Source organism: Chrysochloris asiatica, unplaced genomic scaffold, assembly GCF_000296735.1.
Source record: "Chrysochloris asiatica unplaced genomic scaffold, ChrAsi1.0 scaffold00168, whole genome shotgun sequence".
NCBI classification, from domain to species: domain Eukaryota; kingdom Metazoa; phylum Chordata; class Mammalia; order Afrosoricida; family Chrysochloridae; genus Chrysochloris; species Chrysochloris asiatica.
Window position 1 is genome coordinate 1132667 of NW_006408686.1, and position 18304 is coordinate 1150970.

Sequence of the window (18304 nt, forward strand, 5' to 3'; positions counted from 1 at the left end):
ATTGAAGTTGTCAAGGACTTCATTCTTTTTGGATCAACAACCAACTACTCACGGAAGCAGTAGTCAAGAGATCAGACGACATATTGCATTAGGCAAATCTGCTGCACAGGAACTTTTTAAAGTGTTGAAGAACAAAGATGTCAGCTTGAGGACTAAGATGTGCCTGACACAAGCCATGGTGTTTTCAATAACCTCATATGGATGCAAAAGCTGGACATAGAAGAAGACCGGGAGAATTGATGCTTTTGAGTCATGGTGTTGGAGGAGAATATTGAAAGTACTGTGGGCTGCCCATAGAACCAACAGATCTGTGTTGGAACAAGTGCAGCCAGAGTGCTCCTTGGAGGCCAAGATGACCAAACTTGGTCTCTCATATATCATGTTTGGTAAGGTGGAGGGTCAGAGAAAAAGAGGATGACTCCCAATGAAGTGGCCTAGTGGCAGCATCGATGGACTCAAGCATGGTAACAGTAGTGAGGTTGGGCCAGGATCGGGCAGTGTTTTGTTCTGCTGTGCATAAGGTCGCTAAGAGTCGGTACCAACTGGATGGCACCTGACAACAACAACAACAACATTTACCATGGTGTCTTTGACTCCTGCATGCCTCCAAGAGTCTTCCTTTGCCTTGGTCATGTTTGGCTCACCTACTCCTTATTATCTTTCCCTTCACCCAAGTTAAGGAACCCTGGTGGTGGCGCAGTGGATTACATGTTGGCCTGCTAACCACCAGATCGGTGATTCAGACGACAGGAAAAAGAGGAGGTTGTCTGCTCCCTGAAAGATTTTGTCCCAGAAACCTAAGAGAGCCATGCGACTCTGTCTTTAGGTCACTCTTGAATCTGAAATAAATCGATGGCCCTGGGTGGGTGATGGTTGTTGCCCATTAATACATGTGCGCTATCTAGTAAGTGATTTTACCTCCCTCCCCCTACTATTTTAGAGTTCAGGTGTGGTGCTGTGGGTTAATATGCTAGATGGCAAAGTCGCTTTGAACTGCAAGATCGGCAGTTCGAGCTCACCAGCTGCTTCTCAGAAACTCTATACAGGGTCACTATGTGTTAGAACTGACTCAACAGCACTTAACAACAACAACATTTTCACATATGTATCTGCATGATGTTCTACAAATACATCCAGGTATAGAGTGGGGCAAACAAGGGGCAAAGTCATCAAAACTTCTTAGTCACAACCAAACACTTTGAGGGACTGAGTCACTGGAGTATAGGACTTAAGACCATAGTCTTGGGAGAGATCTAGGTCAACTGGTATAAAGACAATGTTCTACATCCTGCTATGGTGAATAGCAATTGGAGTCTTAAAAGTTTGTGAGCTGCCATCTAAGTTACCACTACTGGTCTCTCTCCATCTGGAGCAAAGAAGAATGAAGAAAATCGAAGACTCAAGGAAATAATTAGGCCAAAGGTCTAATGAACCACAAGAAGTACAGGCTCCACTAGCCAGAGGTCAGAGGAACTAGGTGGTCCCCCAGCTGCCACTACACCATTCTGATCAGGATCACTATTCAAGTCCTGGACAGAGTGGGAGAAGAATGTAGAACCAAATTCAGAAACATAAAGACCAGATTACTGGTCTGATAGAGATGGTGGAGCTTCCGAGACTCCACCCTTAGACACTCTTCAAACCTGCAACTTAATCCACACCTTTCAGTCAGATGACAGAAAGGCGTACCAAGTAAACATTAACACCCGCGAGGAACATGCTCCTCGGATTGATCAACCACGCAAAACCCAAAGGGCAGCGTTTGCTCAAAACCAAAGCCAAGAAGACAACAAGAGGCAGGCAAGACAGATAAATGGAAATAGGGAAAACAGCGAGGTACTGTTACACTGACCAGGTTGTAACTCATTTCACAAACAAAATGTGTAGAAAATTTGAACGGGGAAACCGATTTGCTCTATGTGCTTTCGCTCAAACCACAATAAAATGTTCAAAACAAAAGAATTACTAAAGACAAAAAAATGAGAGAATGAAACCAATGTCACTAGCAATTTGTGTAGAAACTGTTCAATGGGAACCTACACTGGGATATAAATCTTAACTAAAAAACTCAACAAAAATATTATTTAAAAAGAAGAGGAGGACTCTCACTGAATAGATTTCATCTTGTCTAGATGGGCCTGGTAAAAAGAGATGGGGAAAAGATTCTTATGATTCAATAGTGAGTAATCGTTATCATGATTAATTGCGACTGTCACAATTGTAAAGGTTTTGTAACAAAAATGGGGAAGTAGTTAATCTTGCAGTCCAGAAACAGAGAACCCTCAGATCATCAAGGGAAAAGAGCATAAGTGGAATGTGGGACCCTATCCAGAGAAGCAGCGACACCAAGATGGAAGCAGAGACATGGAGACATGGAGAGAGGGAGCAGCTGAGGACTCTAGACTCATGGAAACAGTGGGTGCTGGTGGCCAGGAGGCACGCTTGCAGAATGTGCCCTTTGGTTGTTTAAATTAATGATATATTCCTGAGTGTTTTTGTGTACATCCCCCCTCCCCCGTCACAAAAAAAAAACTCCAAAGGGAATAGAAGCAAATACTACTAAATGATGATGCACGCAGGGGATTGTCATCATTGCAATGAAATGATGAGTGTAAAGCTGATGTTCTCCCATGTAAACTATCACTCAATTCACAATAAAAAACAAAAAAAGAAGAGGAGGACAAGAGACAGAGAGACAGCAAGACTCAGACTTCCGGACTGATGCTGCCTCAAGCCAAGGAATGCCAGTCGTCACCACAGACTGGAACAGACCACAAAGATCCTCCTTTAGATTCCTCAGAGAGTGTGGTCCTGCTGATATGCTGAATTTGAGCTTATCAGCATCCAGAACTGCGTGGCAATACATTTCTGACATTTGAAGTCACCCACATTGTGGAAACCAATTATGAAAGCCCTAGAAATTGAAAGCACCCTCTCACCCTTGGGGCTCCCTGGCTACCAGACTTGGCCCAGGCTGGCTGCCCCCGGCCCTCACCTTTCTGCACCTTGTCACACAGCAGGTACAACTCCTCGCCACCCGTGCAAGGTCCGCTCTCCTTGTTGATCCGGCAGATCCGCAGCTCTGACGTGTTTGTGGACTCTGGGAGGGAGTGAGGGGAAGAGGCATTTAAGAGCTGCCCTGGGCTATGTACAGCTGGGAGATGGAGAAGTGGGGAGAGGAGGGGCCTGCTGCAGGTGGAGGAAGAGGAAGCTCTCAGATGGAAGGGGCAGTCAGGAGTCCCTAAGTGGTACACACGGCTAAGCACTCCACTACTAGTCATAAGACTGATACTTTGAATCTACTCACAAGCGCCTTGAAAGAAAGGGGTGGCAATCTGGTTCTGAAAGGTCACAGCCTTGAAAACCCTATGGAGCAGTTCAACTCTGAACACGTGGGGTTGCCAAGAACCCTAACTGACGCGACGGCAACTAACAACAACAACAACGGACAATCATGAGTCCTTTTCTTTGCTGAGGGCTGGTCAGTGTCTAGTGAGGGCCAAGGGGAAGACCGTCAGGCCATGGGAAGAGCTGGAAGGGTCAGGGACCAGAGGATTCTGGAGAAAGGGGAACACCCTCAAATCTGTAGTGAACAACTGTTTTCTTGCTATCCAGCAATGTTTTTTTTTTCCTCCATAAAAGAGAAAGTATTCATGTTGGGACCACTTGGTACAGGTATATAGGTTGTGCATTGTTTAACAGTAGCAAGTCCCATTTGCATAGGCTACAGAGTAAATACTGATCACTGAAATTGATCAGTGCACAACATGCACATCCATACAGGTCAACCATGCCCTTGCCCAGGCCTCAAACACAGATATGATGTTCACAGCTGTGGCAGCTATTTCATAGCCATGAGGAAAGCTCAAAAGAATCACTTTGTTGGTTGCCGGATCATCATTTGTTAACAGGAGCTCAGTTTTTCTTTGAAGGACCATCTACCATCTGGATTATGGGCGGCTGGGTAGAGTTGAGCCAACTTCCTACTTCAATAGCGATCACATGCTCCAAGCCTGGCCAATCAGAGTATTGCCTCTCTCTCCAACCACAGCTGATTGGCTGGGACGGAGCACATGACCAAAACTAAGCCAATGAGAGAGAACTCTGAAACTTCAAGCAAAAACATTGCATAAGCTCTGTTTTCTGTGATGAGGGGGACAGGTGATGCGCTGGAAAGATATAAACCTCAGTCAAGCTGCTAACTTCAAGGCCAGCAGTTTGAAACTACCAGCAGTTCTGTGGGAGAAAGATGAGGCTTTTTGCTCCAGTAAAGATTTACAGCCTCAGAAACCCTATACAGGGTCAGTGTGAGTCGGAACTGACTCCACGGCACACAATCACCACCACACACAGCTATTTTGTCCCACATGGGAGGGCCCTCCCGAGATAACTAACATGGAGGAAGCACAGAAAGGGACAGGTCCCCAATGACATCACTAGAGACCTGGATACAGTCAGACCTGAAGAGCTGTGCTACATCTGGGCGTTTTGTTTATTGAAATAGATATTCCCCCCATAAGCGCACCTGAGTTGGATTCTGTTATGTGCATCCATAAAAGCCCTCACTGAATTAATATGCCTTCTCGATTCAATGCCTGTGTTTGTCTTTGCAGGTTGACTAGAACCTAATTGCCATGCTTACTCTCCTCTTTCAAGCCTGAAGCCCTCCTGTTGTTGTTAGGTGTGGTGGAGTTGGTTCTGAATCATAGGGAACCTATATAGCTTTTACAAGGAGCAGCTGGTAGGTTTGAACTTCAGATTTTGCTGTTCAAACTGACCTTTCGGTCCAGTGCTTATCCTACATTGCAACATCAGGACTCCAAACTCCTCTCTAGAGGCTGAAAAACCGAAACACTTGCTTCCTCAGGCTTCTTGTCACTAGGGATGATCATGTGATCAAGTTCTAGCCCATAAGTCCTAAGAAATCATCCCCCAGGAGACTTCTGGGAAATATATTGCTTTCTTCATAAAAGAGAAATATTATTCATGCTGTCTCTTCCCTGGGGCCGTCTGATAGTTCCACCGTTTGTGCACTATGTAATATTAGGAAGTCCCACACACTGGACTGCTAACCACAAGTTCACACCTACCAGCTGCTCTGCAAGAGAAAGATGAAGCTTTCTGCTCCCATAAAGATTTTCAGCCTTGGAAACCCTATACAGGGACTCTATGAGTCAGAACCGACTTGGTGGCAGTGGATTTGGTTTCTTTTGGTTTGAGTAGTAAATAAAGATCTCTGGGATTAGGTAGTACACAAACTGCTCAGTCATTCAGAGTGACCCTGATTCTCCCATGCTTTGAACACAGATATGATGTCCAGGGCTGTGAAAGTCATTTAACGACCATGAGGGAAAGGCCAAGAGAATCACACAGCATCTGAGTCACTGAAGCAACGCTAGCAGCCATTAGCAGTGAGATCAACATATAGACAATTCTGCTCATCGGTCTATGCATGGGCCCTCAGGTACCTGCTGTCACAAGCAATCTGGTGCCTGAACCCTCAACTCACTCTTGTCATAGACAGGCTCCGAGAGCACAGGATCCATCCGTCGCATCTGTCCCTGCGGATCTCGATATGAGGCCTGGAAGCAGATTCTCACGACATTCATGTCCACTTCTTGATGGTTCTTCAAGGACCCGGCTGTGGGGGGGAGCAGTGGGTGGGCTGAGTGGGTGGGGACACCCTAAGGGAGGCGGGGCAGAGGAAAGGAAGACTTGGGAGGCTGGTGAATAGGTTAGGTGGGAGGCTCACCGTTGTAAGGGTCGATGCCCAGTTGGATCTTGCGCTCAATGGCAGTTTCAATTTCTTTCTTCCTCACACACTGGATGCCCAAGTTGTTAAAGCTGAGTGGTCAGCGGGAGGAGGGAAACCCGTGAGGGGAGGCGCAGGTGGTGGCTCTGACCCACAAGAGGGGCTCATAGTCTTAGGGGGTTAAGACATCCCAGGCCCAAGGCTCCCAGCATTAGGAGGGGCCTTAGGTACAACCCCCTCAGAATAGTCAGGAATTTTTTGTTGTTAATTTTAAAACTGAAAAAAACAGAAACACCTTTTTATTTTTATAGCTTACTTATATTGGGAAGGAGACCTGCTGGTACAGTGGGTTAAGTTTTGGGCTGCTCACCAAAAGGTCGGCAGTTCAAACTCCCCAGCTGCCCCATGGGAAAAAGGTGAGGCCGCCTACTCCCATAAAGATGAACAGTCTCCGAAACCCTCTGTGGACGGTTCTACTCTGTCATCCGGGTCGCTAAGAGTCAGAATCAATTTGAAGGCAGTGGGTTTCTTTTGGTTCATTACATTGAGAAACAAATTTGCTTCAACATACTTATTTTTAGATAAAATTTCTCAAAGATATTTTTCTAAGATGAGTTTGTTATATAATTGACATACTAAGAAATCTTTTTTTTTAAGCAATAGCAATTGAACTTGATTAAAGGTTTATAGTTCCTCAGACATGCTAAAAGCACTATTTTTTCCTCTCCTCTCCTGAAAAATGACTTTCAACGGCTCATTTTGAGAATGCCTCTCTGATCCTCAACTTCCACCTCTATGCAAGGGGGACAAGAGTAACCTGGATGTGGCAGGGTTGCAGGTCTACATTGAACAGTCCTTGATTCTAACTGCAGGCCTCAGTTTCCCTCCCCTCCCAGCCCTGAGGTTTCCCTGGGTGACAGATCCTCAGTCCCTTAAAATCTCCACCCCCTAGGGTCCAGGTCAGGGGTCAAGAGTCAGTACCTGTGCCGGGGGCTGACGTGAGGCCGGAGCCGCACCCTGCAGACACCATCTGTGCAGTCTTTACCCACGAGGCTGTGGGGGTGGACTCGGTGAGGCCAGTCCTTCCATACCAGGCACGCTGTCACCTCCACCTCCCGCAGCCCGCCACACTCCCGGAGCTGCAGGAAGATGGTGTGCTTGCTCTTGGAGCCCCATCGCAGACCCTCACTCACACCCACCCCAGCTCCTGGAGACCACCTTTCCTTGGCAGCTCCCACCCTTTCCCCCATCCTCCACCAGAATATGATGTTGGGATCATCTGGAATGCTTACTTAAGACCTTACTAAGATCCTAAGGGTAGGAGTCCTGGTGTGGCGCTGTGGGTTAAGGCACTGGACTGCCAAGCCAGTTTGAACCACAAAGGTGGCGGTTCAAGCTCACCAGCTACTCCTCAGGAAACCCTCGACGGCACTTAACAACAACAACATACCTGTTGCTAAGCTGTTGAACAGGTTTCAGTAGAGCTTCCAGGCTAAGGTGGGTTCAGAAGAAAGGTCTGGTGTCTGCTTCAGAAAATCATGAAAACCTCATGGGTCACAACGACCCGATCTCCATGATCACAGGAATGACGTGTTTTGATTCACTATTGTTTGTGTTTTGTGACTTTGGAGACCCCACATGGTACAGAGTCCTACTCCCCATCGAACTTTCTAGGTTGTAATCTTTACAGAATTGGGCTGCCGGGGCTGTTTCTTCCACGGCATCGCTGGGTGGGTTTGAACCGCCAACCTTTCGGTTACTGTTGTTGTTACGTTGTCGAGTCGGTTCCAACTGATAACCACCCTGTATAGGGTCTCTGAGAAGGAACTGGTGGGTTTGAACCGCCAACTTAGAAGTTAGCAGTCCAGTGCTTAGCCAACAGTGCCACACCAGGACTAGTTGAGTTACGAGTCGAATGCAAACCGTATGCATCATCCAGGGACCCCCTATGTTTCATGCCACTGTGCGTGGGGTCATAGTGAGTGGGGGGCTGTGTCAACAGTAGATGATACCAAAAAGGTTGTAAGCTCTTCTTGAGGCTTCAAACTGGTGACTTGGGCGCTGTGTGTGCCCACGGATGTGCTTTTCTTTGGTCACTTAGAGGTTTGTACAAATACTTTCCAAACAGCTTCTTAGTTACCAGGGGAGAAGGCACCTTTGCCAGCGATGGACCCATTGGCACCACTGAACAAGATGCTCAGACTCAAACCCGGAAAACACCCATTGTCATCGACTCAATCCTGATTCACAGAGACCCTAGAAAGCAGAGTCTAGTTGCCCCGAAGGATTTCCTAGGCTGTCATCTTGTGGAAGCTGACTGTTACATTCTCCCTGCCGGGCGGCTGGCAAATTTGAATCACCAACCTTTCCATTAGCAGTAAAATGCCAAACACCTATGCCACCAGAGCTCTTAGATGAAACTCAGCATCACCAATTGAAAGGGACTGAATGTGCCCCACCAAAATATGTGTCAAGGTGGATAGGTTATGATTCTCAGGATTATGGAATTCTCCTCTGTTGTGTGATGTGATGGTACTGTCCTGTGTGTGCCAATTCCTCTCCTCTATGGTGTTAGTGAGGCACTGTTTGTGCGTGTATAAAGGAGAGCGAAAGAGACAGAAAGCATGGTAAAATGGCAATTGGTTAGGTTTAGACAAAGGGTACAAAGGTGTTTGTTTTACTATTCTAACATCTTTGCAGGCCTCACATTTTTCAAAATAAAAAGTTGGGAGGTTTTTGGAGTGCACATTTAAAAACTGTGAGAGATCACATGACTCCAAACTTCCAGATGCTGCTTAAAAAACAACCCTAAAGCAACGAAACCTAAAGATCCTTAAAATCGGTTACGACTCTTAGCGACCCCCTAAGGCAGAGTGGGATTGCTCCAGGATTCCCAAGACTGTAAATCTTTATGGGAACACATAGTCTCATCATTTTCCCGCTGACTGGCTGATAGGTTCGAACCACTGACCTTGTACAGTAGGCAGTCCAGTGCCACCGGGGCTCCTACTGAGCCACCAAATAAACCCACTGCTGCTGAGGGAATCTGAAACCATATATCTTCACGGGAGCCAACAGCCTCAGGCTGGTGGATTTGAACAGCCGACCTTGAGGTCACAGTCTAAGCACTCAGCCAGAGAACCATCAGGACTCCTTAAAATAACAACTGGAAGTTATGGCAACCTAAGCCGAAATTCCTATTCAACAGCCATGGAGCACTGCAGAGAAAAGAGGCCGAGATTGACCCCTCTGGTCATTTGGCTTCCCTGGAGGCATCTGAGAGCTTCAATAACTTGCTCTAGCTTCAACAAGGGCAACAAGAAAATACAAAACCAACCTACAGAGTTGATTCTGACTCATAATGATCCTAGAGGGCATTATCCTATTTTATCAAAAGTATATTAAGGTGTCAGCTTGAGGACTAAGGTGCTCCTGACCCAAGCGATGGTATTTTCAATAACCTCATATGCATGCAAAAGCTGGACAGTGAATAAGGAAGACTGTCGAAGAATTGATGCTTCTAAGTTATGGTGTTGGAGGAGAATACTGAAAGTGCCATGGGCTGCCAAAAGAACCAACAGATCTGTGTTGAAAGAAGTGCAGCCAGAGTGTTCCTTGGAGGCCGGGATGGCCAAACTCTGTCTCTCATACTTTGGACATATTGTCAGGAGGGACCAGTCGCTTGAGGATATCATGTTTGGTAAAGTGAAGGGTCAGAGAAAAGGAGAAAGACCCCCAGCAAGATGGATTAGCCAAGTGTAGTAGCATCGATGGGCTCAAGTGTGGCAACAATAGTGAGGTTGGCCCAAGATCGGGCAGTGTTTCATTCTGCTGTGCAGAAGGTCGCTATGGGTCGGTACCGACTCGATGGCACCTGACAACAACAATGTTAAGGTGTCAAGGAAGAATACTGAAAGTAGCATGGACTGTCAAAAGAACAAACAAATCTGCCGTAGAAGCACAGCCAGAGTGCTCCCGAGAAGCCAGGAAGGTGAGAGCTCGTCTCACTTCCGACATGTTATCAGGAGGGACCAGTCCCTGGAGAAGGACCTCATGCTTGGTAAAGTCAGCGAAAAAGAGGAAGACCCTCAACAAGATGGAATGACATAGTGGCTACAACAATGGGCTCAAACAGCAACTGTGGGGAGGGTACAGGACCGAGTGATGCTTACTTCACTCTGTTTTGCACAGGGTCACAAACCTAGGGGGAGTTGGAACCAACTCAATGGTACCTACCAACAGTGCAGGGTAGAACTGCCCATAGCATTTCTAAGGTCCACAGAGCAGCTGGTGGGCTCGAACCTCCAACCATTCAGTTAGCAGCTTAATGTTTAACCATGGCAATACCACGGCTATAAGATCAAACTTTGAAAATAAAAACCTAAAAATTAGCCAGTGACTAAGTGGGGGAGTTCTGCCCCCTAGGGGTCGTTTGGAACATTGGGGGTGATTCTAGTTAATGCTGAGTGCTTGGGCGGTGGTTCCCCACTGCGAACAGAATGGTTGGAGGTTCAAGTCCGCCCAGTAGCACCATGGACAAAAAGGCCAGGGGTTCTGTTTTGTTACAGACTGTTGTTACTGGGTACCATCGAGTCAATTCCAACCCATGTGACAGAGCAGAACTGCCCTCTAGGGCTTTCCTGGCTGTAATCTTTACGGAAGCAAATTGCCAGTCATTCTTCCTTCCCCACTGCCACTGGGTGAGTTCGAACTGGAACCTTTCAGACACCAGCCACCAAGTGCTTAATTGTTGCGCCATCAGAGTCCCCTCTGTTAAACATTATATCGAAGAAAACTCTACGGTGAAGTTTTGCATTGTAACACAAGGGGTCACCATGAATTGGAATTGACGCAAAGGCAACAACTTTGGTTAGCACAGAGCCCCCTAGTGGTGCTAACCAAAAGGCTAGAGACACGAGTCTACCCAGAAGAACCTAGGAAGAAAGGTCTGGTGGTCTACTTCTGAAAACTCAGCCACTGAAAATCCCATTGAGCACAGTCTTACTCTGACACACATAGGGTCCCCACAAGATAAAGTCCATACGTGGCAACTGGTTGGTTTTTTTTCAGTTGATTTTTTAGTGATGGGGACCCACAGCAGAACTCACAGGGCCACAGGCACTAAGCAATCTACAAGTCCAGAGACAGCCCCACACCACTGTCCCGGGTCCTGTAAGACCTCTGGAAGTCCCACTGGCCATCTAGGTCAGTGATCAACCCTGTTTAAAGTCAGCCGAGCCAAGAACCTAGCTCTGTTTTATGTCTACCAAAACCAAACCAAACCAAACCCCATCATCCAGTTGATTCTGACTCCTAGAGACCCTAAAGGATAGAGTAGAACTGCCCCACTGGGTTTCCGAGGCTGTAAATTTTTACAGAAGCAGAATGCCACATTTTTCTCCCACGGAGTGGCTGGTGAGTTTGAACTGCTAACCTTTTGCATTAGCAGTCCAATGTTGAACCCACTATGCCACCAGGGTTCATTTGGACGTCTACAGTATGAGAGGGCTTCAAAAAGTTTGTGGGAAATGCAATGAAAAGAGAATGGGATTTCTCCACGAACTTTTTGAAGCCCCCTGGTATACTGGTATTTACCCTGCACAGTTTTAATATATGTTGAATATGCAGCATCCCAGTGTGGCACCGTACAATAAGGAAGAGACTGTTAACTGCAAGGTTGGTGGCTCAAGTCCACCAAACACTCCTTGAAAACACCACCCAGCATCGCTGAGTTGGATCTGACTCTACAGCACTTAACAACAACAACAGCATACAAGAACCGCAAACCCATCATGTTACTTGAGGGAAAACTGGGTTGTGTTGAGACCAAGAGTAGCTTGATGCTTTGGAAAATCCAGACACTGATGATGACCCCACGTGTGGCATTTAGATCACTAAGTCCACACTGCTGGGTCAAACTACATCTGCGGTCGCCTAATCAACAAGGAACCCGCTACAGTCCCAAGCACCTGCCTCCTTCATTATGCCTGCGGTGGGGCCGGGGCACTGCAAATATATGTTCTCGTGTTGTGGTTAAGGACATCATTTTGCTTGGATCTACAATCAACACTCATAGCAGCGGTCAAAAAATCAAACGGCATATTGTATTAGGCAAATCTGCTGCACAAGACCTCTTCAAAATGTTCGAGGGCAAAAAATGATAATTTGAGGACTAAGGTACACCTGACCATGGTATTTTCAATAGCCTGATATGCATGTGAAAATTAGACAGTAAATAAGGAAGACCACAGAAGAACTGATGCATTTGAGTTACGGTGTTGGAGGAGAATAGTAGAAGTACCATGGACTACCAGAAGAACAAACAGATCGATGATACTCATTCAAAGCCAGGCTGATGAGACTTCTTCTGTTGTACATGCTTGGTAAAGCGGAGGGTCAGCAATAAAGGAGAAGACCCCCAATGAGATGGACTGACACAATGGCAGCACCAATGGGTTCAAACTCAACAACTGTGAGGATGGTGCAGGTCTGGACAGTGTTTCATTTAGTTGTGAATAAGGTTGTTATTTGTCAGAACCAACTTGCTAGCACCTAACACCAACAGGGGAGTCCTGGTGTGGCACTGTGGGTTAATGCGCTGGACTACAAAGTCGGTTTGAAAGGCAAGTTCGGCAGTTCAAGCTCACCAGCTGCTCCTCAGAAACCCTATACACAGGGTTTCTATGGGTCAGAATCGACTCTACGGGACTTAACAACAACAGTGACAACAACAATCACCCGACACACAGGAAACACTCAGTGAAGATGATACAGGCACATCTCCTACTTCGGACGGACTCTTGTCACAGTGAACCACACTTAAGACTGTGGTGTTGTTGATTTTACATCTTATCTTTAGTCATCTGTACTTCATACAGTGTTGCAGTGCATCCATCATTTGCTGATGTTGTCATTCTCAGATGTTCAATTGTATGATTTACTGTTCATGGTACTCCCTGTTTTACAAGGATACTGATAATAATGATAAAAACTAAATGAAGTTAAAGATGCATGGAAACAATTAATCCAAAGGGCACAGGGATCAATTGAATCTTAATCTCCACCATCCTGAGACCAGAAGAACTAGATGGTGCCCGGCTACCACATTGACCATGTTGAAAGGGGTTACAGGGGTCACAAAAGAGGGTTTTGGATAGAGTAGGAACAAAACTCAAAATCATAAAAAAGACTGGGTTTACTGATATGAGACTGGTTGAACCCTTGAGTCACCCTTCAGGTCTGGAAATGAACTCATTACCCTCCCTACTCACCACCACCCTGCTACACACATCCAAGCTATGGCTCAAGTTTAAATCGAATAATAGCGATGTTTACATAGTGAACAGTATCAATAAGGATGTTCTTACTCCTGAGAAAAATCAATAATTTGACATCAATAGGGCAGCATTTGCCTATGGGCAAAAGTTCAGAAGGCAGCAAATGGTAGGAATGACAGAGGAATGGAAACAGGAAACACAGGGAAGAAGGTGAATAAGAATGTTATATTGTAGAGCTTGCAATCCATGGCTTAACAACATGTATGAATTGTTCAATGGTGTAAACCTTCTCCCAACACACAACAAAACATTTGGGAAAAATACTAAAAAAAAAAAAAAAAAAAAAAAAAAAAAAAAAAAAAAAAAACTAAACAAACAAACAAAACCAACTCAGCTAATTCGACTTGCATCAGAACCAACCTTCAAAGTCTTGGGGACACACCATGGTCAAATGGCGTAACAGAATCCACAAACACAATGTTTGACATCCTACTTTGGTAAGTTGCCATTGGGATCTTAAATGAACTCTAAATGTCATTGGAAGAAATAAAAATAGATGAATTAAATTATTGCTCTGCATGTAACATCTAGAGAACTTTGAAAGCTAGTAAGAGCCCTATTTGGATTGGAACTACATTGTTAGAAAGTAAAATGAGCACTTGTCAAACATAACTTATTAATTTAAATGGAACCTTTCATTATTTTTAGATAGCAGGTTGTTTTCATTACTGTTTTTTCTCCCCACTTTTGTAGAATGATGTAATTACCATATTACTATTGTGTCTGCCCAGGACTACTAGTAAGAATCAGTATACAAGGGAGTACTGATACAAAAGATGTCTTGTGGCTGGCAATACCAGGAAAGACTTGGTGTGAAAGCCTAGTACCTGCCCCACATAATTTAGAGACAATGACATGTGTGTCTAGTGAACTGCTGAGGTAACTGCCATTTCAGTAAATCACATATTAAATAAAAATCAGAAAGATGTTATTGTTTGAAAAAAAAATTTCATGAGCAATCATTTAAGGTAAAACTATTGGTCTCTCCCTATCTGGAAGAAAGAAGAATAAAGAAATTGAAGGTGCTTGGAAACAATTAGTCCAATCAACTATGGACCATATGACCATTAGTTGCATCTCCGTGATCTGAGATCGGGAGAACTAGATGGTGCCCGGCTACCACTATCAACTACTCTGAAAGGGATTCCATTAGATAGAGTGGGAAAAAGTATAGAATAAAACTCAGAATCACAAAAAAGACCAGGCTTACTGATCAGAAACAGGCTGGTAGAACCAACCTTAAAACAATGGCCCTTGGTCTAGAACGGAACTCATCCTTGTGGCTCAAATTTCACCCAAGCAGTAGATAGTTCTATAGGGGAGACAACAACAACACTAGTGAGGTACACATATCATAAAATGGTCACCCATTAAAGATCAAAAGGGCAGCATTTACCTTAGGACACAATTCAGAAGGGCTGGGAAAGAAGGAGGAATGGAAACAAGAACTCCAGGGAGGAAGTGGGATGAGTGACCTCACGTGGAGGGGATTGCAATCAACAAGAGGAAAGGAAGTGAACAGTGAACGATTTGTTGGATGGAAAACCAATGATCTGCTCTGTAAACTTTCACTCAATTCACAATTCACAAAGGAAGGAAGGAAGGAAGTCCTTTTCACAATAGGCCAAAGGAACAAACAACCCAAGTACCTATCAACAAATGAATGCAGAAATACAATGAACTATTCCTCAGCCAGAAAGAGAAATGAACTTCTGTCCTATGTTACAGACACCATGAATCTTGAAAACATTGTGCTAAGCAACATCAGCCAGACACAAAAAGACAAATATTGTACGATTCCATTATATGAACTGCCTTGTTGTTGTTGTTGTTGTTGTTGTTAAGTGCCATCGAGTCGGGTCCGACCCATAGCGACCCTGTACAGGGTTTCCGAGGGTAGGCAAATTCATAAAGACAGAAAGTAGGTTAGAAGCTACCAGGGGAGTTACTGATTAAGTGGCAGAGAGCGTCTGGGTTGATGAAAACAAATTGGAACTAGAGAGTGGTAAAGCTTGTACGACATTGCGAATGTAAAGAAGTTACTGAGTTGTGCATTTTAACAGTTAAAGTGGAAATTTATATGTTATCCATATTCTATTGATGTGATTAGGTGCCCTCTACTTGGTTCCAGGAGCCCTGGTGTGGCGCTGTAGGTTAATGCGCTGGACTGTAAAGTTGACTTGAACCACATGGTCTGCAGTTCAAGCTCAACAGTTGCTCCTTGGAAAATGGAAAACCTATACAGAGTCCCTAATGGGTTGGAACCAACTCAATGGCATTTAACAACAACAATTCTTCTTGTGTTGGACTGCAAGGTTGGTTTGAACTGCAAGGTGGGGGGGTTCAAGCTCACCATTTGCTCCTTGGAAACCCTCCCTATACAGGGTCGCTGTGAGTTGAAACTAACTGAATGGCACTTAACAAGAAGAAGTTGGTTCCAACTCAGAGCAACCCCACGCACAACAGAATGAAACACTGCCTGATCCTTGGACATCCTCACAATCGGTTCTGTTTTTTTTTTCAAGTTTTTATTGTGAATTATGTGTTAGTTTACATGGGTGAGCATTGTCTTTACATTCATCCTATCGTACTTTGTTTCACTGCAATGATCACAATCCCCTGCATGCATCATCAAACAAAGGGTATACTCCACATGCCTGCTCCCTGGCCGCCAGCACACAACCCCTCTCTCTACCTGAGTCCAGAATCCCCAGCCGCTCCTTCTGTCCACTTCATTGTCTCTGCCTCCATCCTCAGTGTCACTGCCTTTCCGGACATGGGTCTCACACTGCGCTTTTCTCCCTTGATGGTTCCAGGGATCTCCGCTCCTGGACTGCAAAATCTGCCACTCTGCTCCTTTTGTTACCCAGCATTTACATTTACCTTTCCAACACTCACTGTCAGACCTGATAGCAACCATTCACTATTGAACCACAGGAGTCCTTTCCCCCTCACCTTTTATCAACCCCATCCAGACAGAGTGGAAACAATTCAGTGGAGGTTCTACCTTTCCCTGTATCCTCTGGAGCTAGGTTCCCTGTTGAAAGCTTGTAAGCCAGTCACTTCTTGCCTTTGTAGTCCCCCCATTTTGGGTAGCCAATGTCTAAGTTCCCCCTCCCTGTCGACCCTGTGTACCATTGGGGTGGGAATGATCTTTACTGTAGAGATTTGTCCCCTCCTTTGTCATACAACATCCACAAGCATAGGTCAAGTTCATCCACTTGTAGTGGGTTACTCCTTTTTTCTTTTTTTTTTCCCCTCTTCTTTCTTCCTCTAGTTGTGTTCTGATCATCCAGCCATTGATGCCAGGTCAAATGGGTACTATCTGCAAGTGTGGGTGTTCCTGTGCATCTCCCCTCACTTCATATCAGCTGGATGCTTCACACTCTGTTCTAGTCCTCTGGGGCCAGGAGTCCCCAGGTCTCGTCATACTGCTGGTTAACCAGGTCTCAATCCAGGTTAACAGGAGTCTATTGAATGTGGTCAGACTTAGTTCACAACTTCATTGCTGTTTTTCCCCCTCTTCCCCTTATCGGTGTCCAACGTGGTCAGCAGCAGGACCATAATATACCTGCTAGTGTATTCCATTTGAGTTTCAGTCTTGGAAGGGGGTTTGCCTTGAGGGGTCCTGTTTGAATCACTGTTGCAACCACTGTGTCAATTCATCTCCTTGAGGGTCTTCCTCTTTTTCATTGACCCTCCACTTTACCAAGCATGATGTCCTTCTCCAGGGACTGTTCGGTCCCTCCTGATAACATGTCCAAAGTACACAAATTAAAAAATATAGTGGGGAAAATAAACAATCTTAAAGTCTCATCACAAAGATAATTTGTGGTTGTTGTGTGCCACTGAGTCAGTTACGACTCACAGTGACCCTGTGTAGCTTTCCGAAAGCAGCTGGTGAGTTCGAACTGTTGACCTTGTTGTTACCATTCCAGTGCTTATCCTACAGTGTCACACCACGGCTTCAAAGATAACTTACTAACTATAAATGGAATTACCACCTGTCTGTCAGTTTGTCGTAATGTAGTGGCTGTAATGCTTGAACCTACACCACAAGTATTCCAAATTCCAGCAGGGCCACCCATGACAGGCAGGTTTCGGTGGAGTTTCCAGACCTAACACAGATTAGGAAGAAAAGCTTGGCGATTACCTTCTCGAAAATTAGCCAATGAAACCTCTGTGGATGATTACAGAATATCATCTCACACTGAGCTGGAAGATGAGCCCCCTTGGAAGGTACTCAATAGTGGCCAAAACCGTGGACTCAAACATATCAAGGATCACAAAGATGACATAGGACTTAAAAACGTTTTGTTTTGTTGCTATACATAGAGTGAGTGAGGTGGAGCTGACTTGAAGGCAACACAACCGCAACAAAGGGAAGGCTATACCCTGACACTGGAGAGACCTGGTGGTCACTTTAATGCTCAGCACCACCAATCTCCTGCTAGGAGACCCTGGCAAGTCCCCTGCATCACGGCTGCGGAATTCTTGTCAAAATGCATACTCTCATCAACTCTAGGAGCAGCCAGCAGGCCCCCAATACTGATAATCTACAAAGCATCAGTCTTGTCCTCTTCATAAATATCCCTGTCCTGGAACACAGAGATCACCGAGGAGCTGACCCAGGTTAAAGGAGACAAGAGACTTGCAGACTCAACACAACACAGAATCCTGGACTTGATGTTAAGTGAGAAAATAGCAAAGATTGGGAAAAAAATAATTTGAAAATAATAAAGAGATTGGCACACCAAATAACAATGCTTTGTTAAAAACAACAACAACACTATATCTAGGCCATCAAGAAGGAAGAGCATGAATGGAGTGTGAGATCCTACCTAGAAAAGCAGCAACAGCAAAGGTGGTGGCAGAGGTGGTGGCATGGAGAGATAACACAGCTGAGGGCTGCAGGCCCATGGACTGAGAAAGGCTGTGTGCCTAAAAGTAGGAGGCTGGTTTGCAGAATGTGCCCTTTGGACATTTAAATGGATATATACTTTTTGTTTTGTATGTGCACACCAAGTATTTTTGCTTTGTTCATTTGTGAAATATTAAGATGTAAATGGAGCCACAGGGAGGAAGTAGGGTAACAGTTGTTGCAGGGAAGGGATTGTAATCATTTATATGAAATAAAGTGTATAATTTATTGAAATGAAAAGCTGATGATCTTGTCTGTTAATGTTCACTCAATTCACAATAAAAAGTTAAAAAA

The 18304-nt window shown here is 45.1% G+C and overlaps 1 protein-coding gene across 1 annotated transcript in view; it reads right to left on the reverse strand.

The window, feature by feature from the left end:
* The window catches only part of RELB (v-rel avian reticuloendotheliosis viral oncogene homolog B), a 59479-nt gene that overhangs the window by 21022 nt on the left and 20153 nt on the right, over positions 1-18304 (reverse strand). The window contains exons 5-8 of the mRNA XM_006871349.1: positions 6734-6891; positions 5753-5844; positions 5510-5641; positions 2996-3100 (exon numbers count right to left, since the gene is read on the reverse strand). Of these exons, the coding sequence (XP_006871411.1) occupies positions 2996-3100; positions 5510-5641; positions 5753-5844; positions 6734-6891 (487 nt within the window). The remainder of the gene's footprint in view (positions 1-2995; positions 3101-5509; positions 5642-5752; positions 5845-6733; positions 6892-18304) is intronic.